This window comes from Pseudopipra pipra, chromosome 26, assembly GCF_036250125.1.
Source record: "Pseudopipra pipra isolate bDixPip1 chromosome 26, bDixPip1.hap1, whole genome shotgun sequence".
In the NCBI taxonomy this organism is placed as follows: domain Eukaryota; kingdom Metazoa; phylum Chordata; class Aves; order Passeriformes; family Pipridae; genus Pseudopipra; species Pseudopipra pipra.
In genome coordinates, this window is record NC_087574.1 from 1,309,311 (window position 1) to 1,336,831 (window position 27,521).

The following is a 27,521-nucleotide window of genomic DNA, read 5'->3' on the forward strand; positions in this document are numbered from 1 at the left end:
CCATCTTGTCAACTAGACCAGAGCACTCAGTGCCACGGGCAGGGACACCTTCCACTAGCCCAGGTTGTTCCAAGCCCCATCCAACCTGGCCTTGGACACTTCCAGGGATCCAGGGGCAGCCACAGCTTCTCTGGGCAACCTGTGCCAGGGCCTCCCCACCCTCACAGGGAAGAATTCCTTCCCAATATCCCACCTAACCCTGCCCTCTGGCAGCAAGAAGCCATCCCCCCTCGTCCTGGAATCCCAGGCCCTTCTCACAAGGACATCAATGTGTTTCCAAAATCATTTTTCTTGCAGAACAGGCTTTTTAAAAAGTTTGTCGATCGTGGATTTTCAGGTGATTTCAAGTTTATGAAGAAAGATATAAAAAGCCTGGCAAACATTCATAAATGGGAATATTGATTTTCTAGGGACAAGAAATACTCAGAGGTGAAAAAACAAAAGTAACTTACTTTCAGTCATGATGTACCTTTCAATAAGTGCAAGACAAGAGCTGAGGAGCCACACGGTGCTCCCCAACACCCACAGCAGAGCTGAACCACACCACTGCTTGTTTGCTCACTGAAGAAATCTCACTCATTGCCAGGGCCTGGGATCCTGGCAAAGCACATTCCAGAGGACACATGGGTGTGCATCATTTCACCTCTCAGCCTGACTCACAACTGTGTTGGGGCTGTTTCCAACAGGAAAGTGGGTTCACAGCTCCTGCTCCTGCTCCTGTTCCTGCTCAGCCAGACCTCCCCCCACAGAGGGAATTCAGGCCACGAGGCAGCTTGGCCAGGAGTCACAGCTTGGGCACCTGGAGAAGGGCCAGGTGGGAACAGCCAAAGAGTCACCAGAACATCCTGTCCAATGAAAAAATGTCAGGGAGGAGGACAGCAAAGCCTGGATTGCTCAGAAATGGCTCCCTAGGCCAGATGAACACTGAGGAGATGCCTTTAAATCCCCCTTCCAAGGTATTTTCCCCAGCTATCAACATGGAATTTACACAACAGTGATAATGTCACGCTGCAGAAAACAAAATGTCATTTCCTGAGCAATGATGAACTGGTATTTGGAGTCTCCTCTGATATAGAGAAAACGAATGGTAATTTCCCTGGGAGCAGAAGCCCCCGAGCTCCTTCCCCTGCTGCTGCAGAGGGTGGATTGCACTGAGTTACAGCACAGACAGCAAAACATCATTTAACTCTTGCAAATGGATCCGTCCTTCAGGAGCTGCTTCACGGTAACTGAGCAGAGCGTGTCCCATTCACAGGGATCAGGCACTGAGCACGTCTCAATGAACAGCTCCTCTGGATGAAACCTCCCGGCCAGCAAGCTGTGTGTGCCTGGGACCAGGAAACCTTGAATTATTAACAAACCAAGCTACAAGAACGTAACGTGCCTCCATACAAGCAGTTGCCACAAAGCTACAGGCAGGAACACTTAGTGCTGACAATATTTAACACCCAACCTATGCTTCCAATGGGAAAATCACCCTGCAGTGAGGATCTCGTTTATACTGGCATTATCCAATATGAAACAAATCGCGTTATCCTCACTTTAGAGCAGAGGGAAAGGAGGTGGAGCCGTCAGTGGGCACCACAAAGGCTCAGTTGGGATCACGTCTAGACGTGTGGTGCTGTGGGAGAGGCCCTCAGGCACCCGAGGCATCGGCCCGGGGGTGGCAGATGTGACAGGGGACCCTTGGGAGCCGCTCTGCTCCCTCTCGGAGCGGCAGCTGGAGGCCACACGAACACCCAGGGGCACCTCCGGCAGCTCCGCGCATCTGCCCGGGGCCGCTGAGCTGAGCCCGCGTGTGACCCCGGCTCTGACCTCCCCTTCCCTCCTCCCGAGCGCGGGATCGAGCACAGCAAGGTTGGCTCTCACCAGACCACTGCCCACAACAAATGTGCGGCAAGGGCAGAGTGCTGGGACCGTCCCCATGTTTGCAGCAGAGGTTTAAAGGCAGTTCGGACCTTCTCGCTGGGAATTCGTTGTTAAGCAAAGGCTTCTGTCCTAAAACCCCGGGAGCACACGCTGAGCCGGGGCCTGTGGCTGCCTGTGTGGGCTCACCCGGGGGGAGCCACGTGTTTGAAGACACACGGGGGTTAAGGGTTTGGGAGCAGCAGGAGCCCAGACTCCGGGTATCCCTGCACTGGAACATGTGCCAATGCAGCAGAAGCCCAGATCCTGGTTATCCCTGCACTTTATTCCCTGCCAATGCAGCAGGAGCCCAGATCCTGGTTATCCCTGCACTTTATTCCCTGCCAATGCAGCAGGAGCCCAGATCCTGGTTATCCCTGCACTTTATTCCCTGCCAATGCAGCAGGAGCCCAGATCCTGGTTATCCCTGCACTTTATTCCATGCCAATGCAGCAGGAGCCCAGATCCCTGATATCCCTGCACGGGAACCCATGGTGAGCTTCAGGATGATGTTACCATTCCCAGGCATGGAGTTGGCAATGGAATCTGGGCTGTTCTCTGCTCCATGCACTTCTCCCAGACTGTGGAGCCTGTGGGCTGCTCGGGTGCCCTGGCAGTGGAGAAAACAGAGTTATCAGCGCTGGAGCTGCCCTGGTGACCGTCACCGCCCCGTCCCCACAGGCTCGGGCACAGGGCAGCTCTGTGCCCGCTTTCCTCTCGCTCCAGACAAACAGCTTTTGTTCCCTCCCAGCTCCCACGGCAAACGCTCCATCCCTCCTTCCCCGGGCTGAGGTCAGAGCAGCAGCGAGGGGACAGCGGGGACACTCACCAAAGCCACCCTGTGACAGCCCCAGACAGACACTGCGCCGGGCCTGAGACAGGAGCGGCTCCTGCAGCCGCGGCTCAACTGGGGCAGCTAATGCAGCACAGTTCACTGGGCAGGGCCCGCATGCTCATCCATATGCAAACATGCAGATTTCCCCCCTCCTCGAAGTGCCACCCTTTCCGAGGCCTGACTTCCAAACTTTGTGGGTTTTCCCTTTTATAATGAGATTGTTCTCGTCCCTGCACAGCAGTTCCCACACAAAAGGCACAGCTAGTTCCATGCCGACCCTTTTTTTCCTACTAAACTGAGTCAAATACATAAAAATTCCAAATTGTGGCTCTAAGACAAATCAGTAAACATCCTTCTCCCTCCCTCCCATATTCTATTGCTGGAAAAAAAGAAGCCATCTCACTCAGACTGGAGTAATCCATTGGATTTAATAAGATTTTTTTTTTCTCCAAACCCCGAGAATGTCACCACAAATCCAAGTTCCATCCAGTATTTTTTGTGCCAAAGTCTCTCCTGGACGTTTATTTTGGAATGACCTTCACATTAAGCCAAAGCAAGAACATTTAAAGCAATGCAGATATCATTTCTTCAAAAGGAAATATCAAGTCTGATGCTCCGGAATCGACCACAGCCAGAACAGGGAGCTGTGACAGACCCCACGACCAACACATGCTCAGCTTCCAACAAAATGAGCACTTTCAACACAATCAAAATAAAATAAAAAGCAGAAATAGAAACAGCTCCAGTACTTAGCATTTTTGGAGTGAATCCAGCGCTGGGATTGGAATATTCTGGAGACTCTGTTCACTACCAGGGATATACTGGGTGGGCAGAGGCTCATGGGACTGACCTGAGGCATTCATGTGGGGGATGGCTCAGATCATTAATTGGGAAATAACACAAACAACAGGGAGCAGTGGGTGGGAACCTATTTCATTTCAATCCATTAATAGGAAATCGCTGCAGTTTGGGAAGAGAGCAGCGAGGGGAAGGATTTTCCCTGCTTTCAATGGTGAAAATTGTTCCCAAAGCACCACATGGGGTTAGAGCAGCTGTTTGGGACAGTGAGAACCACCCCAGTGCTGGGTATGAGTGGGCTGCAGCCACCAGCCCTGCTTATCTCCAGGCTCCAAATGTCTCTCCCTCATACTTCCAGACATGTTTTCCACCCAGCTTCCCCACCACACTCACAGCTCACTCTGGCAGAGCCTCTGTGCTTCTCTTCAGGCCCCTGTTTAATTAGAGGAGCCCTATTAATGAATTTCCTCTCACCTGCACAGCCCAGTCCCATCTCACGGGCCATCCCTGCCCACATCCACTTGCTCTGTACCTCCTATGTCACCTACACTTCCTCACACACATCACCCTGGCACTTCACCTGAAATCAGCGGCTGCTGCTGCCTGGGGTTAGCGCTGGGCCAAGGGCCGGGCAGCCAGTTCCCTTCCCAGAGCCCCCACAGCCCCAGAGGGGCTCACACGGGGGCTGTGTGGGCTCTGGGCACTCCAGAGGCTCTCCAGATTGCTCAGGGATAGTCGGGATCCACGCCTGGCCTGCCTGGTGAGCCAGAGGGAAAACACACCAAAACAACTCAGCACTACAGCTATTTTCAGCAAGTGCTCGTGCAGAGGGGACAGCAAGGACATGCTCCTGTCCCTTGGTGGGAGTTTAACGAGGAGCCTCTGTGAGGGTGTCCTGAGGGATGGGAATGGAGCAGGGATTTATCTGAGCCTCACTCCTCACTCTTCCCAGGTGAGCAGCCCAGAGAAGCTGTGGCTCCTCCATCCCTGGAAGTGTCCAAGGCCAGGTTGGACTGGGCTTGGAGCAATCTGGGCTGGTGGAAGGTGTCCCTGCCCATGGCAGGGGGTGGGACTGGGTGGGCTTCAAGGTCCCTTCCCACCCAAACCATCCTGTGATTCCATGACTCCCAGAGTCCTGCTCCTGACCCAGCTCTGATGAGGGACTGAGGGCTGAGGTAGCCTCGGAACACAACGGTCCTGCTTGAAACAGGCCCCCAAAATGCACTGAAAGGCCTGAAAACCTGACAGCAAAAAGGGAGAGCAGCAAGGTCCCGAATCCATTATCAACAGCACAGAAAGCAGAGCCATTTCTCAGCGTGTCTCCAGGACGATCGTGGCTCCCTGCCAAAGACAGAGCCGAAGGCACCGTCCCACACTCCCCTCCCGCTCATTGGAAATTCCAGTTTAATGCCAAAGCCACGGATGCCACGGCGGGCTGGGCTCTCAAGCAGAAAGCTAAATTGTACATATTGCTCTGTCTGAACTGAATCCCTTGGACTGAACAGAGGGAAGAGGGGTCTGGGATAAGGCAGAATCATTGATATTCGGGAAGGGCCTTGTGGAACTCCCCCAGACAGCTCCTGTGTGTCGGCTCCTGGGAGAGGGAGAGCAGAGCTGCCAGGGCTCCACCTGACCAGATTAGTTTGGCAAGGACAGGGATCCTCCCCAAAAGGTTTCACTGCCTGCCCTTGTTACACAACAACAAGCCTCACAAGTTTCTCCTCCCATCAATATCACAGAAACACGTGGAATTACTGAATCCAGTCATTCCTATTCAGGGTTTTTTTGGATGTTTTGCAGGACTTAAAAGTGTCTCTTCCCTCCTGTTCCACAAAGTGTGCAGGGAGGCCTGAGCCCTCTCCACCTCTGGCACTCCTGCTCTCGACACACACATACACACATTTTTTCCTGGAAGTCATTTTCTACAGGGGGAAAAAACCTGTGGGACATAGGAGTTTATGGGATGATACTTCCAGTTTGCCAGCAGCACATCATTTTAGCAAAGGGCAGAGTCAGGAGCACCACGAACAGTTTCCCAAATATTTCCCCACCCAGGGGCTGCCCAGAGAGTGGAGGCTCCACTGTCTGCACATTCAAGGCACTTCGGAAATGCAGCATAGAAAAGTTTTATAAAAAGTTTTACTCGGAAAACAAGGAAGAACAATGACATAACTGCTGACAACAATAATAAAATTAACAAAATGCTAATTAATGGCTACCCATGGCCTTGTCCTGGTCAATATAAAAAGTATAACATCAGATCCAGTGTACAAATACAAAAAAAATTGTGCATAATAAATGTACTATAATACTGTACATACAGCATAAACCGTTCAATGAGAATGAATTAAATATACCTATTTGTCTCCTGACTTGGAAGACAAAAGAATAAAGTTCTATAGTCCCAGAGTCAGTGTATAAACCCTCTCCAGGGGCTGCATCACTAGCCAACGGTATCCCTGAAAACAAGCAGAGTCAAATATTCCCTTAATGGAAGCCATTATTGACGGGGGCTGCTGGTTATTATGATAAACTAGGAGAGAAAACCACAGTACATCAACTCAGCCAACATTAAATCCAGACCGAGTTCTTCCCATCTCCTGACTTGCTACTGGCACTGCTTTTGTTCGAGCCTGCTTTGGACTTCTTCCCTCTGGAACTGCCGGGGTTGTTTTGGTTGTTGTAGGCCTGGATGGCGAGGTCCAGGCGGTCCTGAGCCACTTTGATTTCCCTCTGCAGGATCTCCAGGTCGGTGGGGATGTTGCCCTCGGTGCTGCCGTACTGCTGCTCCTGAGCTATGTTGGCTTTGTTCTGCTTGTAGGCCATCTTGGCGTTGGACAGCTCCGTGCACGGCATCTGCTCCGGCTTCAGGGCGATGTTGTACCCGGGGGGAGCCGACGGGGTGTTCCAGGTGAACGGGTAGTTGAAGGTCCCAGAGTCCGCCAGCTCCTTCCTCTTGCTGTTGAGCGTGTCCCGGATGGTGCCCAACCCCAAGTGCAGCATCTCCCAGACGTTCAGGAGCAGGCACATGCAGCTCACCCCGTACATTATCAGCAGGAAGATGGTCTTCTCGGTGGGCCTGGAGATGAAGCAGTCGACTCTGTGCGGGCAGGGCTTCCTGCTGCACACGAACACGGGGCTCACCTGGAAGCCGTACAGGAAGTACTGCCCCACCAGGAAGCCGACCTCGAACAGGGCCCTGGCCAGGAGCTGCAGCACGTAAATCCTCATGAGCCCGTCCTCCCGGATCTGCCGCCGGCCGTCGTGCTTGGCCTTGGCGGGGCTCTGCTTCTCCTTGCTCTCCCGGACACTCTCCACCTCCATCTCCGGGTACATCATCGGGTCCTCCTCGTGGTCGCCCTCGGCCTCCTCCAGGCCGCGGTGCTGCTTCCAGCGGATGGGCAGGCTCCTCCTGCGGCCCCTCCTCCCGGCCTCGCCGTGCTCCACCATCCGGGCGATCTTGTGGATGGCGTAGCCCAGGTACAGCACCGAGGGAGTGGCCACCAGGATGATCTGGAAGACCCAGAACCTGACGTGCGAGAGGGGGGCGAAGGCGTCGTAGCAGACGTTCTCGCAGCCCGGCTGCTCCGTGTTGCACACGAACTTGCTCTGCTCGTCGTAGTAGATGGACTCTCCCCCCACGGCAATCAGGACAATCCGGAACACAATCAGCACTGTCAGCCAGATCTTGCCAACAAAGGTCGAGTGGTTCTGGATCTCCTCTAACAGGCGGGTCAGAAAGCTCCAACTCATGGTGGTCAAGTGAGTTTATCTAAAAAAACAAACAAACCCCCCAGATTTTTATCAGTTTATCAGCTGGAGCCCAAGCAGTGCAAACACTCAACCAAGAGAGTCTGAAAACTCCACACTTTTACACCCAACACCCATCCATGTCTGTGACATCACCTGTTATCGGGATCCAGCTGCCAGAACTTGCTTGAAGATCCTACGTCTCCTCTGCAGGCCTTTGAGGAGTCTGCTGGGAGAAAAAGTAGCAGTTTAGTGACATTTCACAGAAAAATGTGCTCCCAAAGCTACTCTCCAGCCAAAGAGAGAGACACACGTGCTCTGTAAGGCACCACCTTCAGAGGAAAGATTTTTTTTTAATACTTGATCTAAACCTACTCTCTCTCAGTGGGAAGCCATTGTCCTGTCCCTCCAGGTCCTTGTCCAAAGTCCCTCTCCAGCTCTCCTGGAGCCCCTTTAGGCACTGGAAGTGTCTTCTCCAGGTGAACCCCCCCAGCTCTCCCAGCCTGACTCCAGAGCAGGGGGGCTCCAGCCTTGTGAGGGTGAGGAGGCCCTGGCACAGGTTGCCCAGAGAAGCTGTGGCTGCCCCAGCCCTGGAAGTGTCCAAGGTCAGCTTGGACAGGGCTTGGAGCAACCTGGGACAGTGGAATGTGTCCTTGCCCATGGCAGGGGGTGGCACTGGATGAGTTTTAAGGTCCTTTCCAATGCAATCCTATGATTCCACGACAAATTTGCAACCCTAACAATAAAAAAACCCATCCATGGAAACTCTCATCTGGCAACACTGCAAAAAAACCCCCCAGCAACCTTCCAAGCCCACGTGGAGCTCCAAGGAGTGAAAATGGTAACACATGGAGCACTGGAAGAGCTGTTGGACACCGTTATAGCACAGGGGATGAGACATCTTTCAGAGCTTTGTTGATGTCAAATATCAGTTTGTCAAACATTACCAACAGAAACTTTTACAACAGAACATTTGGTGAAAGATCCTAAACCCAGAACTGGACAAATCTCCAGCACTCTGATCTTAAAAGGGATTTATTCTTAACCTGGAGAAATTTCAGGAGACTGGAAGAAAACTAGGAACTATTCAACTTCTTTGACACAATCAGAGTTGTTCACAAGCAAAATAATGAAATGTGAGGAGATGCAATCAATGCAGAATTAAAGGATGTAAATGTAACCCTCCTCTGGTGGAATTCAATGTGTTTAGCCAACAGGAGGGACACAGTGTGGATGGGCTGTGCAGGACATTTGATCTATCACTTCATGGCACTGAGAGAAAAAAATAGCACAGGAGAGTATTAAAAAAAGACCACATTAAGTGGACCAAAAGTAGCCAAGGTCTTGACAAATGATTCCCACATTAGATCCAAGATCAGTCCCATAATGCACAGCCAGCCAGGCCTGGCAGGCAGGCTGGATCTCCCCAGGCTCGGCTGGGAAGTGGCTGCTGACAAAATGGGCACATGGACACAAGTTTGCAGGCTTAGAACTGGAGATGAGTTACCAGTGAAACAGGAAAACATGGATTGCTGGAGAGGCTGGAAGAGATCCACTGCTTAAATGATGCTCAGTGCAAAGCTGCAGCTCAGAGCAGCACAGGCAGAGGGAGGCTGCCGTGGCTGTCAGCTCACAGGGAAGGGAGGGTCCTCAGGGATAAGGGTCTCAGTAAAAGCTGGTGATGCAGCGAAGGTTGAGGGTGTGAGCCCTGGCTGTGTCACCTGCAGTCAGGAGCAGGGAGGGGGAGCTCACCTCCTTGTCAGCGAGCCAGCCCTCGGCGCCCGCGGCCGCATCCTTCAGCAGTTCCTCAGACATCAGAGGGCCAACACGGGGGGCTCAGACCCAGCTGAGGGACGGGGAAGGTGCCTGAAAGGGAGGCATTTAGAGAGCTCAGTTTGTTTAGCTGGGAAAAATGGGAAGAAAATGGAAGGACTTACAGATGAATCTCAATACCAACAGGCTCAGGATCATAACTGTCATCAAAATTATCAATTAAGACAAAAATCACTGGCCTTGACTCAGGTGGACAGGCCACCTGCACTTAACCCTGAAAAGGGCCATGTATAAATTACAAGTGTTTGATAGATAGCAGCTATTAGAGGTGCATGCAATCCTGCAAAGGTTTCCACCAGAGCTCTTCCTCCTACACAACACTGATGCCTTTGTGCCATAGAGAACTGGCAGAAATAACACGTTTTTAGCAGGAAAAAAAGAGGAGAGGTTCCAGTCCCAGTGCAGTCCCTCTCTGCACCCCTATTTCAGAAAGACATCCAAGGCCAGCTCTGCCTCTCTGAGTTCTGCATTAGTGGGACAAGAGACAGTGCTTCAGACACCCCCACGCTCAGCATTTCCCACCTGGATTTGGGGGCAAACGGGACAGGCACGTTCCTGCTGACATGCCATGATTTGTCAACTAAAAAAGGAGACAAAACCCAAAGGAGTTTAAGAGGGGGTTAATTCTCTCTCACTGAAAACATTAGGGCTCTGAAAATAAACTACTAAGTAAATTTTAAATTAATTAAATGCTGTTGTCAATGTAAATTTGGAATAACAGCAGGAACCAGTCTTTAAATCCTCAGATACTGTCACATTCAGTTAACAGCAGAGAAGTCTGAAATGAGTGCTGGTTTCAGTAAGACAGTCTTTACTTTTAGACAAGCTGCTACCTTATTATCAAAGAAACCCCTTTGTGTCATGTGCCAGCTTTTCATGGTGTGTCTTCTACCTGCAGACACATTCCTGAGGCTGGGCTGTTCCTCAGCAGCTGTAAAGAGGGAGACACAGGGATCATCCCTCGGCCACCACTCAGCCACTGCAGGGCATGAGGCACCTGGGTCATTCTGGCACTTGTCCAGGAGGATTCCCAACCTGGATCCCACCAGTTATAACAATGCACAGAGTGCCAGAGCCTCTGTGTACAGACCCTGCCCACACAGACATGTGTGCTGGGGTTCCCTCCAGCCCTCGGCTGCAGTTGGCATTATCTGACCCTGCTTAATGGCCAGGACCTCTGTCAATTAGCAGGTCCTGGCTGTGGAGCTGCAAAGCTGCTGAAGAGCTGATTCTCTTCCCAATAAAGTGGGAAGGACTAAATTTAGTCCTAGTCCTGAGCAGAGTGGTGGCATGAACACGGGAGGGCCCACCAGCAGGCAAAGAACTTCCTTGTCTTTAAGGAAACATCTCGGTCCAAGCAAAATGACCAGTCATTAAACTCTGCTATCCCAGGTTCAGTATGTCCCAATTAAATGCCATGCAAAAACAAGACTCTACAAGCAGAGTTATGGCTTGGAAGTGGTGTTATCCTTCAGTTTTGTGGGATCAGCCAAGGTTAGAGAAGCACGTTCTGCCTTTGCACCACGTGCTGCAGCACCCAGACACATCACAGTAACCTTCACCCAACCTACACTCGTGTCTCCTGCCTCTGTGGTTCTGGCAACATTTAACTCAATAATTTTCCAATGTTTGAAAGAAAGGTTTATGGACACTGACACGCATCCCAGAAAGGCAAAATGTCAGCAATTTCAGCTAATTTAAGTCATGCCAGAAAGTGCATTTGAGGGAGATTTTTCATTCCCTGTATTTGTCATAAATTCATTCCAGCACTTCCAGCAGAGGAGGCTCCTTGGAGCAGGCAGGATCCACAAACACCAGACACTTATCTCTGACAGCAAACTGGCTCCTGAATTAAAGCTTTGCAGGTGCTGACATCCAGAGACAAAGAAGAAGAATTTGGACCAGGTACATTAGAAAAGAGAAATCAGCTTTCCCTGCAGAAAAGCTCTGGAGCTGTTCAACACGGCTGTTGTTCAGGTACAGCCAGGGAACAGTCCCCCAGGTGTGCCCTGCCCCCTTCCCAGCCCAGGGTGGGCTTTGGGTATGAACTGAAACATTTCAGATGCTCCAGCCATGTCCCCATCCCGCTGGAATGGAGGCACCTGGAAGGCAGCACCACACACACCAGATGGGGGTTAAAACCAACCTCACTCCAGGCTGTCAAATCCCAAACGCCCTCAGAACCACCTCCTGATCTTGTCCCAGCACAGCCTGGGTCCTAGCCCAGTATAAACTGGATCCCTGATCCACTCCCAGAGCAGACTGGACCTCAGCTCAGTACGGACTGGATCCTGTGGCCACGTGTCAGTAAAGACTGGCCCATGTCCCAGTATAAACTGGATCCCTGATCCACTCCCAGAGCAGACTGGACCTCAGCTCAGTACGGACTGGATCCTGTGGCCACGTGTCAGTAAAGACTGGCCCATGTCCCAGTATAAACTGGATGTCCCGGCCTCATCTCAGCACAGACCGGGCCCAGCCCAGTACACACTGGATGTCCTGGGCTCCATCCCAGTACACACTGGATGTCCTGGGCTCCATCCCAGTACACACTGGATGTCCTGGCCTCCATCCCAGTACACACTGGATGTCCTGGCCTCCATCCCAGTACACACTGGATGTCCTGGGCTCCATCCCAGTACACACTGGATGTCCTGGCCTCCATCCCAGTACACACTGGATGTCCTGGCCTCCATCCCAGTACACACTGGATGTCCTGGCCTCCATCCCAGTACACACTGGATGTCCTGGGCTCCATCCCAGTACACACTGGATGTCCTGGCCTCCATCCCAGTACACACTGGATGTCCTGGGCTCCATCCCAGTACACACTGGATGTCCTGGGCTCCATCCCAGTACACACTGGATGTCCTGGGCTCCATCCCAGTACACACTGGATGTCCTGGGCTCCAGTACAGACTGGCAGCTGCAGCCCAAAGCACCTGAGCAGGAGGGTGCAGGGAGTTGTGTTGGTTTGGTTCAGCACTAGGCAGTGCTGTGAGGATCAGGGAGTTGGACTGGATCATCCTTATGGATCCCTTCCAGCCCAAGCTCTTCTGTGATGCTTCTCTGACCCCAGGATTCACTTCCTGTCATTCCCTGTCATTCCATCAACAGTGGGGCTGGGCACAGCCTCAGTATGTCCATGGATGGCACCACAGTTCACCAGCACCTCCTCAGAAAGGTTTGTCTGCAGGAGGTTTTGTAGCCCTGAGGCAGTTGTTAAGGAGAATCCATATATTTAGAGAAGACTTTTCTCCCCCTTAGACTATGTCCTCATGGGTCATGCAAATGAAATTTGATTAATTTATTAGTGATTTATTTGTTTTGTTTTGGTTTTAAGCAGTTTAAAAAGACATGTGCTGAGCAAGAAAAAAAAGAAGAATAAATGCATGGCAATTCTGTTGTTAATCAAAAGAGGTTTCATGCTGCATGAAAGTGAAATTGGGCCCACAGGCTAATTAAAATAGGATTTGAATTAGGATGAATGAATAATTAGCATTATTCATTCAAATCTCATTTACATTGAAAAGTAAGAAACTACATGATTTACAAGTACTTTTGAGGAAGCAGAGAAGTTCCTTTTTTTTTTTTTAACCTGGAAAATGAGTAAGATTTTATTGCTCGAGAAAGGAGAGAGCTGGGGTCAGACCCAGCACCAGCAAGGGACCAGCACATCCCAAATCCTGGCGAGCACTGTGCTGATGCCACCTGCACTCCATGAGCAGCAATTCCAGTGTCCATCCTCCTCAGTGACACAAGGGCGAGGCTGTGGGGGTATTCCCAGGAATACCTGGGCTAAGACAACTCACAACCATCACCCTTCTATCCTTTGTGAAGGAAGTGGCCTCGATCACTACCAACTTCCCTCCTATTTTCAGCAACACAGATGAAAAAGAATAAGAAAATTGTACTGAGTTTTATTTTTGATCTTACAGAGCACTTGGGAAGGAAAAAGGCTTGGACTTTTTGGAGAGCACACAGTGCTCTTTCAAACAAATCCTCTGTCAGCTGGCAGGGCTCACGTGGCAGCAGCATAGAAGGGTTTGGAAAAAGCCACAATGTCAATGTCAATTTGGAAACCATTTCTGAACGGTGCCTTCCAATCCCAGGCAGGATAACAAGGCTCTGCTGATCCCCAGACCAACCCCCCGAGCCTGAAAAACCCCCGTTGAATCCCGAGACCACAGATCCAACGCGGGATATAAATAGAACAGAAAATATGGGTAAGAGGTAGGGATATAATAAGATTCTTGCGCTGTCAAAAAAATAAAGATGTCAAGAACGTATCTCTTTGAAAATCAACATATACCCACCCGAGCATTCAGCTCACAGATAAACTGGAATTTGCAGCTCAGACATGAACCTCCGGCCGCCTCGGCGTGCCCTCAGGTACTGCTAACATGGGAAGCCAAGTGACAATTTTAGCAACACTCCCCCGCAGTGACAAAATTCAAATGAAAATCACGACGTGTTTCATGCTGGCCCAAACCAGCTCTTACTGCACCTACAGCAACCACAGCGCTCCGGGAAGCCTCGTGTCCAGGGCAGGCCCCCCAGAACACGCAGATCCCAGCTTGGAAGAGCAGGGTCCGTGAGGACAGGGCGAGCTGTGAGCCTGACTCGAGGCTCCATGGAAAATGGAGGCTGGGCTGTACAGCCTCTGTCACCCCGTGAGATTCTGGAGACCTGTGGCAGGGTCTGTGTCAGCCTGAATCCCTTCACACACCTTGGCAATCAGAGTCCCTCTGAACGACGGGGATGAGCCGTACCAGCTCAGAGCTGGGCACTTCTGCAAGGACTCGGGGCAGAGCTGTGTGACACCCAGCAAGCCCGAGGCTGCTCCTCACACCTCTGCTGCACACTCCAGGTATCAGGAGGCAGAGGGAGCCCCAGGTGCCGCCAGCACTGTGGTGATGTGAAATGTAGTAAAGGAGAGAATCAAGCGGTCCCAGAGCCGTCTGACAGCCCGCGGGAAACCCTCGCTCACACCAACGTGGCATCATGCCAGACCTCGGGACCAGCACTGTGCCAGGACGGAGCTTGGAGCAGCAACATCCCCCCTCCTTCACAACCCGCTGGTGGATGAAGAATAACCCAGCAAGGGAAGGGCTGCTGGAGCTCAGAACCAACCCGGCGTCTCCAGAGCTCTCCCCCTCTCCTCTCACCTCCTCACCCTCACACACCTCACAGCACAGTCCAGAGCTGAAGGGTCTGGAGTCTCCTCCACACTCCCTGTCTCCCAGTAAGCCTGGTAAATGTAAATATGTAAGAAACAGAAATCCCAGGTGATCCCTGCTCAAAACCAGCTCAGGAATGTGCAGCTTGTACCACACATCATATCCCCCAGCCCCTAAGAGGGAGTGGCTCATTCATCCCTGTGGAGGAGCTGGGAATGCACAGGAAAACTCTTTCCGTGTGTTTCAGATGGATGTTGAAAACAAGGAATTACAGGGTAGGTAAAGAACAATTTTTTTTTCCCAAGATTTTGAATCTAAAGCTCAAGCCATACTAGAGAAACCACCTGACACTGCTGTTCTGTTTAACCAAACCCTGAGCTCTGGGACTGCCAGCCCAGGCTGTCTGCACACAACAGGGCCAGGGCCTGCTGTTTGCACCCTTAAAATCTAAAGATCTGGAGGACATCCTCGAGACAGAATGTTCCTACCAGCTGAAATGACCATCAGGCCGGGTGAGTGTGGCCTCAGGTGCACACAACACTCCCAACTGTGAGCTGCCACAGAAGCCCAGAGTATTCTGAGTTGGAAGGGACCCACAAGGCTCATCGAGTCAACTCTTAACCCTGCACAGGACCACGTCAGCTCCCTTTGTTCCACACCACGGGGATCCTGCAGGCTTTTCCACAAGCTGCTCATGCACAGACAGCACTCACCTCCCAGATACCGAGTTCTCCTCCCGAGGAGATGCTCCCAGACACCACCTGATGAGACACCACGTGCTCCTCAGCTCAGGGCTACTAAAGCCTGGCTCACCCACACGAGGCGTTACCACTTGCTAAAATACTTCCAAGGTCAAACACAGCAAACACCCAACCAGCCCAGTGCTGAGACAGTTCCTTTGTAAGGGAAGAGCCACCCATTCACTTGAGTCAGTCACTTATATTCTGAAGATGCTCAACCCTTGTACCCATATGCATCACCATCAGAAATGTGTAACATTCCCATAACCAGTAGTTTAAACTATTTTACAACCCAAAACAGAGTCAACCAGAGCAGGTTGGCGGGTCCACGTCCAGTTTTAAATATCTTCGAGGCTGGAGACCTCACAAGCTCTCTGGGCATCTAGATCCTATTAAATATCTCCAAGGGTGGAGACCCCACAAGCACTGAAAAGTAAGACTGGGCAGCCTGATCCTACTGCATCTGACTATACTCACAGTATAAAAAGCTTTTCTTATGTTTAAGCAGAATTTTCCCTGTTTCAATCTGTGCCCATCACCATTCCCTGGGTACCACGGAGACCAGTCTAGGACAAGAGCAAGGGCAGCAAAGCAATTTCTCCTGTAAGAATGAACATAACAGAGCGTGACCAAGTTGCAGGGACTAGAACCACACAGGCAAAGAGAAACTGTGACCTGAGATCTTCCCCCTCCCAGTGCCCACCCCTGCCCAACGCGCCCTGCACAGCACTGGCACGATATAAAAGAATATATTATTAAAATATCAAAAATATCGTGCTGTTGCCTGCTGCACCTGTGCTTCCAGTGGTTACTCTTACAAATACGGGTGATGGAAGGATAAAGATGGAAAAAACACAGCAGGAAGGATGACAAAAGGCAGGTCCTGAGTGACCAACAGCAATCCAAGCGGGAGCGCGATGGAGCAGGGCCGGGGTTCCTGCACACACCAGGCATTGAATCCCAGGATTCAGCTCCTTTCAGGATGCACTCACCAGCCTGGGAAGAGTGGTGGGAAATAGCAGAAGAGTGTCCTGCTGCAAACTCTGCCTGTGTGGGCAGGCCCAGTACACCTGGGGACACACAGGGAACGGGAGCACCTCGGCCTACCCAAGACCCCAGAGCTATGGACAGACACCCACTCTGACCCTGAGCACTGCAGGCACACAAGAACAACTGTATTTCAAGTGGAAAATCACAGAACACACAGGAAGCGGAAGGTCCAGATGGAAGAACAGAGAACACCCAGGTACCACTGCGTGTTGCACACCCCACAAAACATGCACTGCTGGGGAACTGCCTTTGGACAGGCTGGAGCACCCATGTGCTTACCTGGGTCCCTCCAGTTCTCTGGCAGCGAGGTCTGGGAAAGGCCATCCTCACTCCCATACAGTTCCAGTCAGGCATCAGAGAGATGTCCCTGCCCTGATGTGATTAGCAACTCGAACAACCACAGCACCCTTTTAACTACACCCGAGTCCACTGCAGCCAACAGCTCCACAGCGTTTCCCCACCGGGCTCCTCCTCTTCGCTCAGAGGGATGAGTGTCAAAAGAAAATGACACACTGGAGGCAGCTGACCCGAATATCACTCTCCCGGCCATTTCGGGAAAGGAGAGAGAAGCCAAAAGAGAGCAGTTCTGTCGGCTCCTGTACGTCAAAGGCTCTCACTGAGCGGGAGGCAGCCGGGTGGGGATGAACACCTACTGCTCCCACCACCATCTTACAACAGCCAGGAGAACCACAGCAGTGTTTGCTTCAGAGATAAGCCTCACAAACTAGCACGAACAGCTTGAGAGTGAAAGGGATACCGCGCACCATGGCGCAGCCCGGGCTGCCACGGCATCCCCAGTCACCCACCCCGCACCACGGCAGCTGCTCCTCCCTGACCCACATTCAAAAAAAGGACTTCTATTCTCCAGCTCTGTCATCTGGTCTAGTAGGAGCCACCTCCTCAGCCTACAGCTCCACCAAATCCATGGCACGTTTCCTACGACAGCAGCTCTGCAGAGAGGGAAGGATGTTCGGAGGCAGAGGAGGGCACTGCAAACCCTCACTGCCAACTGCTTTTCCAGTCATCCAGTACCTGGAACTGCTCCACTAACCCCTGTCAGAACTGTCCCTGGGATGAGACATGGAGGACCAGAGAGCTTTGCAGACCCCTGTGACTTCACCCAACTGTGCATGTCTGGGTGGAGAGCACTAAGGTGAGGAGGACGGTGTCCAGCCATGCCAGAAGGCATTTCCTCCATGTTTGCCATTGGTGTGTCACAAGAATCCATGAGGATGGGGTTGGGATGGACAGCCAAGGACAAGGGGTCCACAACGACAAACCAGCACCTCACTCACTCTCCTGGCGCTTCAACTTCTCCCAAGCGCTACCAAACTGCACAATTAGTTGGAGAGTTGTGTTTGAATACACCAGTTTTACACACAGTTTATTTTGAGTCGAGGAGCAGAGTAAGTCAGAGCAGATTGCCACACTGGCATTAAAATGCTACTCCAGCTTGAGTTCAACAGGAGTCTTAACAGCTTTATTTTGCCAAAGATAAAATTCAGAATATAAATACGCACATAAATTCACTAAGTGACTTATCTGTTGAAAAAAACACTTATTTCGTATAATAAAATAAGAAACCTAAACCCGTCATTTTCTGAGAGACTTGACTACTTTGAGATCCCCCTGGGAAGAGACCCGAAGCACTGACTGAACTCCCTATGCTCCATCACCCCAGCTGGGGAACACACACACCAACTGGGGCTCTTGTCTCTGAGAATAGCTGCAAATAACTCCTATTTCATGAGAGGAAGCTGGGAGCTCTTTTCCCAGTAACAGGCACACTGCACCAAGCACACAGCCGGTCAGCTTTTTCCACCTCACTGCTTTCCATGGCCATGAATTTTATCAGACTTATTATCAACACAGATTATGACAATTAGCAGCAAATTTTAGGCAGATCAGCCTCCCAAAAGCACGGAAACTGCTTAAGCCAGACAGGAGGCTTGATGGGAGAACACCAACAGGACCAGGGTATGGTATGTACCATGTTTTGGTGCTGCTGGAAGTGGGAAAAGCCCACTGAGACACTGCAGGAACAACTGTGGGCACAGTGACAGTGCCAAGCTCTCCCTGGTTTCTTCTTACTTCCAAGCCTCCAAGACTTTGGGAGGGTGGTTACATCTTGTTAGTCACTGAGTGGACTTCATGCTGGTTCTGTAGATGCTCCAAGCCATTCCCCTTTGTCCTGTCAATCCAGGCCCTTGTCCAAAGTCCCTCTCCAGCTCTCTTGGAGCCCCTTTAGGCACTGGAAGGGGCTCCAAGGTCTCCCCAGAGCCTTCTCTTCTCCAGGCTGAACACCCCCAGCTCCCCCAGCCTCTCTCCACAGCAGAGCTGTTCCAGCCCTCAGACCATTCCCCCTTCAGAATCAAGTTCATTCCTTAATGCTACTAAAAGAGATGAAAATGTCACCCAGGGAAAATGATGTGACTTCTTTACACTCCTACTCACAGAACCAGGAACAGCCCCAGGCTCCTCCCCAGCCCCTTCCTCTGGGACTCACTGGGAAACTGGTTTCCACTGCAGGGACTGGAGAGGAGGTTACAGAATAAGGAGCCAAAATGAGGAGTCACAGTTGGGAGGGCTGGGTGGATTCACCAGAGATGGACCCCCAGCCTGGCTACAGCCACTGGCACTGTCGTGTCACCTCTGCAAGACAAGGGCTGCGAAGAAAATCCCGGCAAAGTGCAGCTCCCCAAAGCCAACATTCCAATGGGACTAATGAGACAATCTCATACAGAGCAGAATCAGTGGGCAATGGATTGTCTGTGTAAGCACAGTGTCCCACGGGGCTTCTGCAAAGGCACTTCCAACCCCACAGAGGGCCCCAGACCACCAGGGTTTAACCTCTGCAAGTCCCTCTCACCAATGGCTTCTTGAAGGGACCCCAAAAGGCCACTGGAAAAGTGATCATCCCCTTCACAGAGAGAAGACACGGGAAGAGGAGTAAATGGCCATTTCCTGCACGGGAAGGAGGTCAGAGCAGGGATCACAGGAGAGGTTGGGATCTGTGCCAGACCAGGACATTGTCTGAGTGCACACAACAGTGAGTGGGTGGGATGTGACCAAGGCTCCTGCTGGCAATATTCAAGGTGAGGCAGATAAACAACCACAAAGAGCAGCACAGGGACCACACGAGTCAACGCAAACTAGTAATAAAATGGCAGATGGAATTCCACATGGATAAAGTGATGCATACATGGAATAAACAAAATAAATCTCGATTTCACACTAAAAATAGATGTGCCCTGAGATGGCCTCAGCGAGCAGGAGGTCTTGGGGCTGTCAGGCTGCTCTGTGAAAGCTCCAGCATAGCCAACAGCATTTCACCAGTGTGAGAGGACAAGCACCCCAACAGCACACGCTGCCACATGCCCTGAGTGCCCCCAGCTCAGCCAGGGCTCTGGTCACTCTCATCATCCCCCATCATGGGAACAGAGGAGAACAGGAGCTTGGAGAAGATGTATGGACACAACAGTGTGGGAGGAACACTGGAAAAACAAGGCAGCTGAGCGGGGGAAAGAGGGTGGGGAGCTGTAAAACCTGGGAGAGCCTGCAGAAGGAAAACCCCTTCAAACCTGAAAACCAGAGACAGTGCCTCAGACACGGCTAAGTCTGCAGGCAAAAAGCAGCCAGCAGGCTGAGGGGGTCCAGACACACTTCTCCTGGGCTCTGCTGCAGCTTCCACGTGGCCAGGTTGGGAACAGGACTCCAAAGCGGGCAAGGCTCTGTCTGATCCGTGTGGCTGTTCCAAGGAGCCAGGAGTGTCCCTGCTGTTGCGGAAAGAGCCCCGCCATGAACCAGCCAAAAGAGAGGCACCAAAGGGAACAGAACCGGTACCCCAGGTTATTAATCACTGCTCAGTTCCAGCCCTCTGGAATTGCACCTGTACTCATGGACAGTCTCAGGCACCTGGCACACTTGGAGGGCAGAGGTGATTTATTTCTGTCCCTGCTCTCCAGCACAATCCTCCAGAGAATCGGATCTCACAGACACCCGGATCGATATGGTCTGGCCACAGATTGCAAAGAGAGCAAGAGCAGGCTGAGGAATACAAACCAAGCACGGAGGAGGAGGATTCCAGTCAGCTCTAGAAGGAGCAAAGACTTCACACGAACCAAGAAATACAGATAATTTCCATATGGCCCTATGGAAGATCACCATGTGCTTCCTCCCAAACATTTCAATTTTATTTTGCTTTTTAGTGTCTCAGGAATCACACTTTCCATTATGAAAATTCTCCTATTCAAAATAGCTTAACTACATATCTGAGTGCCAGAGTAACTCTGAGTATCTGAGCAACTCCTGCGAGCGAATCTGCTGCAAGTAAAATTCATTTCTCAGCTACTTCAATGTTTACCATGAAAATCAGAAGATTTTTAGATTTTTAGGAGGAGGTGCTGCGTGCAGGGCAGCACACCTGAGAGATACATTAAGAACTTTAATTACTTTTAATTTTATGCCATTTAAAAATGTATTGACAGCAGGGCAGCCCCTTCCCTGCCTACAGACTCATCTCTAACCTCAGGATCAGGCAGCGTTAGCTGTCAGCCACATCCCTGAATCCACACCAGCGCCAGGCTTCCAGGAGTTAACAAGGAGTCACAACTCTCCCTCAAGGGAACATGGGAACACACAAGACATGCAATCGCCCTTCCAGGCTCTTGACTATTTTAAGCACAAGAGATACAGAACTTCCCGGGCAACGGCTTGTTCTGTACAAGTCTGGCAGGGCTGCACGGCTCACGCGTGTCCAGCACTGGGATGTCACCACGAGCAGGAGCTGGCATCCCCTGACGCCACCAGCATCATCTCTCATCCTTTAAGAGCTGTATTCCCAATATACACCACAGCCAGACCCAGGTTTAAACCCAGAAATCATCAGGTTTAGACCCAGAAGTCATTTTTCCACAGTCCTTTGACACAAAAACAAAGCGGGAAGAAGTGTCCTCAACACGCTGCATTTTTTGGGATGACTTTGGGGATGTTCAGGAGAGGGGTAGTGCTGTGCACAGCTACCCACGGGGCAAAAAACACACCCCTGGGGCAAAAAACACACCCCTGGACAGCAGACTAAGGGATGAGCAGGGATTCAATGGAAAACAATCCAATGCAGTTGTCAGCCTCCTCCAGCACCACCAACTGCGCCATCCGGACGGGAAAGGACAGGAGGCACAATCTGCTGGTCATCCATATGGATGTCTTCCCTTTCTCCTTCCACAGGATCTCAAACGAGGTCAAGCACGCACACTCAGACCTGTTTCCTGACAAATTTGTAACTAAAAAGGTGGAATTAATAACTGCAAGAGCCCAGAGCTGGTATCATGGACTTATTTAGGCAAAAGAGCTGGCTGACTCCAGCGATTCCCATCTAAGCAAGGTAATAGGGAGAAATCCCTCACTCCCGTGCAAAAATGTAAATCCCAGCTCAGTGAGGCACTTAAGCACATGCCTAATGCAAAGCTGGAAATAAATCCTGCTAATAACCGGGCTGCTCACTTATTCACAGCTAGGCACGGCTTAAGTACCTGGAGGAGCTGGAAATACTCCCGAGCCCCCGGAAAAGAGCCTAAACCAGACTGGTCTGGGAATTAATCACAGCAGCATGAGCAGAACTGTTAATATGAACTGGAGGAGGACTGTCTGTGTGTGTGTGTGTGCTGAAGCATCTGTTCAAGTTTAGGCACATAAAACATTTTTCAGCCCAATGACTCCAGAGGGAAATGCCTCATACATCAGCTCATCTGACTCAATTTTTCCATCACATTTCCCTTAATACAGTTTTGTCCATAAATACACTATTTGTTTCTTCCAAATATAGATCTTTATTTATAGCCAGAAAACCTTGTAACTTGTGTTATTGCTTAAAGCCCTGGGTTCTGCTTTGAGATGGAATCAGGTTCTCCTTTGAAATGGAATCACTAAGGAATTATTTTCCAGTACTGAGGTATGAAACCAAGTTCTCTACATTTGCAGAAGGAAAAGGGTTTTCTTTTTGCTCCAATATTTACCGCTCTCACTATTTCCTTCACCAGAAATCACCAGTAAAATCATAACTGCCCAGCCACACGTTGCATATGGTATTTATCCCACACCACATCCAGGAACTTTCACCTTAAATCCTCATTAAAAAAAAACCCACAAGTTTTTAAAAATCCCAACCAGATCTTCCAGCCAGTCCCGAATTTGAGGAGAACTGTGTGTCACTACCCGAGCAGTGATAATTCATACTTATGGTACGAGGTCAGAAAAGGAAATGTAACGTTGCCCTTTCCCCTCCAAGGAACATTTGGAAGACAAATTCCTTTTTGTGGCTTTTAACTGAAAGCGAACGACCTCCCCAAACCAGGACGAGGAACGGGCAGTGAACGGGTAATTTGGTGATTTTGACATTTTAGAAATATGGGGTTTTTCGCAAGTGAAATGTGATTTAATACAATTTGACCCTTATTAACCACAACTTGAGTAAAATAAAAAGAAAAACACAGCACATTATTCCATGGCACAAGCACAGGACAGTGGAATTGCACTCCTGCTGCTCGTGGGAAGTGCAGAGATCAGCTGGAAGGACTGATAATGCCACAGGGTTCTGCAATAAAACCTTCATTACCTCCCAAACAGGGCACACAACCACCCGTGGGGGCCCAGGGACCAGATTTTGGAGGCTCATCCGCAATTCAGCGAGTCTCCCTACCTGGTGGGCAGGAATGTGCTTCCGTGCACAGTGCAGTGCTAAAGTAAAGCAACCATAAAATGTAGGGAGTATTAACAGAACTTTTTCCACATCAATCATTTATTTCCTATTAAGCAGATTAAAAATAAACAGATCTGGAGCACAAGTCAACTCTGTGGAGTGGCAGCACAAAAGACAAAGGTTGGAAGCAGGGTGGGAGGAAAGGATCACCTTCCCCCTAATGAGGCAGCACAAAGGGCTCCATTATCCACGAGGATTTTGGGTCCATTATCCAGGACAAGGGTTTCACTCCAACTGTTTAATGACTGTCACCCTTGTCCGGTTTGTGCTGCTGATCAGGGAATCCTGTCCCAGCAGGAAGGGTGAGGATGCACCAGGTACCTTGTACATGGCGACAAAGCACCTTGTGATTCCCACGTTTGAAAAACATGGTGAAAAGTCATAAAATCCCCCCTTTTTCTTGGCTCCATGTTGATGGTGAGGCTACAGCCTCAGAGAATCACAGAGTATCCCAAGATGGAAGGGATCAACAAGGATCAGCCAAGTCCAGCTCCTGATCCCAGCCCTGTTTTCCTCAGGCACACAGCCCCTCACAGGTACCAATGGCCACAAATCAGCAGAGCTCACCCCGGTGAGCAGGGTCTGCCCAGGCTGCCCACTCCTGGCTCACACTCTGTGCTGTTCCAGCAGCATTCCAGGGAAAGCTCACCATGCTCTAACAAGTCCTTGCTGCCAGCATCACAGCTGGGACAAACCGAGGCATCAGCAGCACTGCCAGTGTCTGCTGGCTCCACTTTCCCTGGCTCCAGCTCCCCGGAGAAGCACCAAGGCACAGGGGTCTCAGCGACCCAATCCACCACACACCCGAGGAAGGGGCTTCCAGCATTATCCAGCCCCTGACGGTGTGTTTTTAGGCTGCTTTGTTGGTTTTAGGAGCCAGATCACACCTAGGTACAACCTCGGGCACCGGATCTCATGCTGTCCTTGGCAAAAGTGATGGATTAGGGAAGTCTGGGGTTTTTCATGGACTTGCAGAAGTTGCTGGCACTCAGCAAATTACTAAGTCAACAAATCTGTGTGTTACAATTAATCACAAACTCCCCACCAGTGATTAGATCTCTCAGCTTATAAGAATTTTCCTCTTGTAACCTTTAAAACCATCCAAACCCAGAAAAGACCTTTTAAGATAAAGCTGCACCTAAGCAACACAATTCTCACACCAACTACCTTTAGAACCACTGGATTCTTTAGAACAATTGTGTCTACAATTAAAACTCTTCAGGCTGTACCAAAATCTTTGCTAAATTCCTAAAGTTGGTGTAAACTTGCCCAGCAAGGTTTTCTTTTAACCTTCCCTCTGCTGAGGACCGGCCGGGACCGCTGGGACTCCTCACTGCCCGAACATTCCCAACCCTCTTGGGGCTCTTCTCTGAATCCTTCAAAGAGAGTTGTGCTCTGAATCGCTCCAAATTTTCCAGTTATTTACTGGTTTTTGCATCACTTGCACGTTATCTGTGATGTCTGCTTTGAAGTAACAGGCAAAAATAGTCCCTAATGACGGGCTAAGGAAACCCGTCTAGAAAACAGGTATTTCATGATAATTTCTCCTGCATTCAGACCTGTGAGTTGCTTTAAAAAAAACCCAAAATTTTTAATATTGTCGCATTAATTGAGAAAACATTTAGTTTAGTAAATGGAAATGTTTTCCGTTAGCAGTAACTCAACGGTCCCCTGCATCAGTGGTAAGACAAACTTGCAACTCCAGTCTAAAAGCACAGAAGGCAGTCAGACCCTTTGGTAAGGGAACAGCCCCGTCAGGAAGATGTTTTCAATAACTTTTCACTACTTAAACTGATAAACTTGACAAAGCTCATTTTAAAAGGACAAGAGGCGCTGGGTGATGAACCCAAGGAGTGGCTGATTGTGTTTTCCACAGAAAAAGAACAGAGACCCTCTGGCAAAATAAGTTTCTTGTGATGTGAAACACAGCCCTCCAAAGGGATGTGTCCCAGTGCTCCTGGTTCTGTTCTGCCCCATTTCAATTCGGAAACGTCAGTCAAGTTACTGTTTTTTAGGAAACACACTGCAAAGGGCCAGTTTCCATAGAAGGAGCCCCAGCAAGGCTGGCAGGGCAGACCCTCACACCCAGCACATCCCCTGAGCCCCCCAGCCCCCCAGACCTTACCTGGCCGCCTCCTCGCTCACAGACATGGTCAGAGCCCCGGCTGCACCCGGGAGAGCCCCGCACTCCAAGTACTCCAGCTCGGCTCCAGCGAGGACCAGCCCCTCGTTCCCAACTCTCGTCACTGCCCACAGGAGCAGGACGGGCCGAGCGAGTCACGCATTCGCCAGACACCGAAATATGTGACAGCTCAGCCCACCCCCGCCGAGCCGCGCAGCCACAGCGAGCACAGAGCTGCAAACACCGTCCTCCCCTCTCCAGAGAAACGCTGGAGCCAATGCCAGCACTGCTGGAAACCCCGGAGTTAATGCCAGCACTGCTGGAAACCCCGGAGTTAATGCCAGCACTGCTGGAAACCCAGGAGTTAATGCCAGCACTGCTGGAAACCCAGGAGTTAATGCCAGTGCTGCTGCAAATCCACGACTTTCACTTGGAGTCCAACGGCACAAAAAAGCTCCAATTCCCTTCTAAAAATCCTTACCTATCCCGCTTCGCAGGACCGAGCTGAACTGTTCCCCCAGGAAAGCACAGGCACAACTTCGGATTACACTTGGAAAGAACCAAAAATACAAAAGAAAGGCACCCTGCATTTTCCTAAGCACAAATCTTGACAGAAAACAACAAGTTTCCCTTTTAAATGACCTGAAGAACGGAGGGTTTGGTAACTGCACTGACCCGAAGAACGGAGGGTTTGGTAACTGCACTGACAGCTGGCTCATTGAACATCCCAGTGACAGGGATTTCTAACAGGAAGGGACGGTTTGAGGTTTTTTTAGCCAATTATCCTTGACTTTCAGCAGGCAGAAGACATGGAAATAACAACAATAACCAACGGTCCGTCAGATGGAAGGGTTTTGTTCTTCCTCTCATCTCCAAATACCAACCGAACACCCAATGAAAAAGCTGAACCCAGTGGTACCAACTGTTGCTCCAGAATCCATACAGTACATCCATGCCCTAATTAATCCCCATGAACTGTCTCCTATTTGTAATTAATTTGACGGTGGAACAAAACCAGCACTTCCCGGTGAAGCAAGGTCACACTGACCAGAAAGCGTCAGGACCAATTCCTACCAACAGAAAAGAGAATTGGCTAAAAAAAGCCAGTAAAAATAGCTGTACAAATGTCACTCTTGTGAAATTTTACTGTGCAGGGTGAAAGTTAGGCCCAACAGAGGCCAAAGCTTCCATTATCCCATACAGGGGTGGATTTTTCTCCTTGTGCTCTGTATTAGGGTCAAGCACAGAGAACCACAGAATGTCCTGAGATGGAAGGGACCCACAGGGATCATCAAGTTCAGATCCTGGCATTGCACAGGACACCCCAACCATCCCACCTTGTGCCTGAGAGCGCTGCCCAAACACTCCTTGAACCAGAGGAGTATTCCCAGAGCGATGCCGACCTGCAGGGAGCCCGTCGGCTCCGGGCAGGGCTGGCTCAGACTGCCACAGCAGCATCGAGAAGGTTTATCTGGGCAAGGAGAGCAGGAGCTGCTGCTGCTTCCAGGGCTTGTGCTGGAGCTGCAGCTCCATCCACCGCCGCGGGCCGACACCGGGGATCCCTGAGCCGGGAGGGGAGGAGGGGACGGGGCTGGCACGGGAGGTGACACGGGAGGAGAGGACGGGGGTGGCACGGGAGGTGACCCGGGAGGAGGGGATGGAGGTGGCACGGGAGGTGACCCCGGAGGAGGGGATGGAGGTGGCACGGAGGTGCCCCGGGAGGAGGGGATGGAGGTGACACGGAGGTGCCCCGGGAGGAGGGGATGGAGGTGACACGGAGGTGCCCCGGGAGGAGGGGATGGAGGTGACACTGGAGGTGCCCCGGGAGGTGACCCCGGAGGAGGGGATGGAGGTGACACCGGAGGTGCCCCGGGAGGAGGGGATGGAGGTGACACCGGCGGTGCCCCGGGAGGAGGGGATGGAGGTGACACCGGCGGTGCCCCGGGAGGAGGGGATGGAGGTGACCCCGGAGGAGGGGATGGAGGTGACCCCGGAGGTGCCCCGGGAGGTGCCCCAGGTGCGTGCGCTCGCTCCTGTTCCCGCGCTCGCTCCTCACCGAGGGGGCTCGGCCACGTGCGGCGGGGCCGGCACCGGCCGCTGCTCCCGGGAAAGCCCCGGCGGGCTCAGGGATCGCCTCAGGGATCACTTCGCTGGGCATGAACAGCGCGGAGAGGCCCGTCCGGAGCGCGGGGGGACGCGGGGACAGGCGGGCGGCGCCGGCCCCTCACGGCGGCGGAGCGCGCCCGGCCCTTCCCGGCGCCTCCGGATCGCCCCGGAGCTGCCGGCTCTGCGCCCTCCGCCCCCCGCCTCCCTCAGCCCCACAGCTGCGTCCCCTCAGGTTCCCGCCGTCGCCCTCAGGTTCCCGCCGTCCCCTTCAGCCTCCCGCCGCTCGCTCCCCTGCACCGCCCCCGGGGTCCCACCCGCCCCCGGCTCCCGCGGGTCGGTCCCCTCACGGTCCCGGCTCGGAGCCCTCGGGGCCCCGCGGGTCCCGGTTTATCCCGGTCTATCCCGGTTTATCCCCGCCGCATTCCCGGTTTATCCCGGTCTCCCC

The 27,521-nt window shown here is 51.6% G+C and overlaps 1 protein-coding gene across 7 annotated transcripts; it reads right to left on the minus strand.

Annotated features, from left to right (window-relative positions):
* Positions 1–5,657: 5,657 nt before the first annotated feature.
* Positions 5,658–27,278, minus strand: GJC1 (gap junction protein gamma 1). Of its 7 annotated transcripts, none has more exons than XM_064636391.1 (5): positions 27,027–27,278; positions 15,519–15,642; positions 9,041–9,154; positions 7,445–7,514; positions 5,658–7,310 (listed from the first exon to the last, which is right to left on the minus strand). In XM_064636391.1, exon 5 carries the CDS (start codon positions 7,289–7,291, stop codon positions 6,110–6,112), a length of 1,182 nt encoding a protein of 393 aa, XP_064492461.1. In that variant the 5' UTR covers positions 7,292–7,310; positions 7,445–7,514; positions 9,041–9,154; positions 15,519–15,642; positions 27,027–27,278; the 3' UTR covers positions 5,658–6,109. The 7 variants fall into 7 exon arrangements, with proteins under 7 accessions (XP_064492461.1, XP_064492458.1, XP_064492460.1 ...); XM_064636388.1 differs by lacking the exons at positions 15,519–15,642; positions 27,027–27,278 and adding exons at positions 24,974–25,612; positions 25,646–26,644; XM_064636390.1 differs by lacking the exon at positions 15,519–15,642.
* Positions 27,279–27,521: the final 243 nt, after the last annotated feature.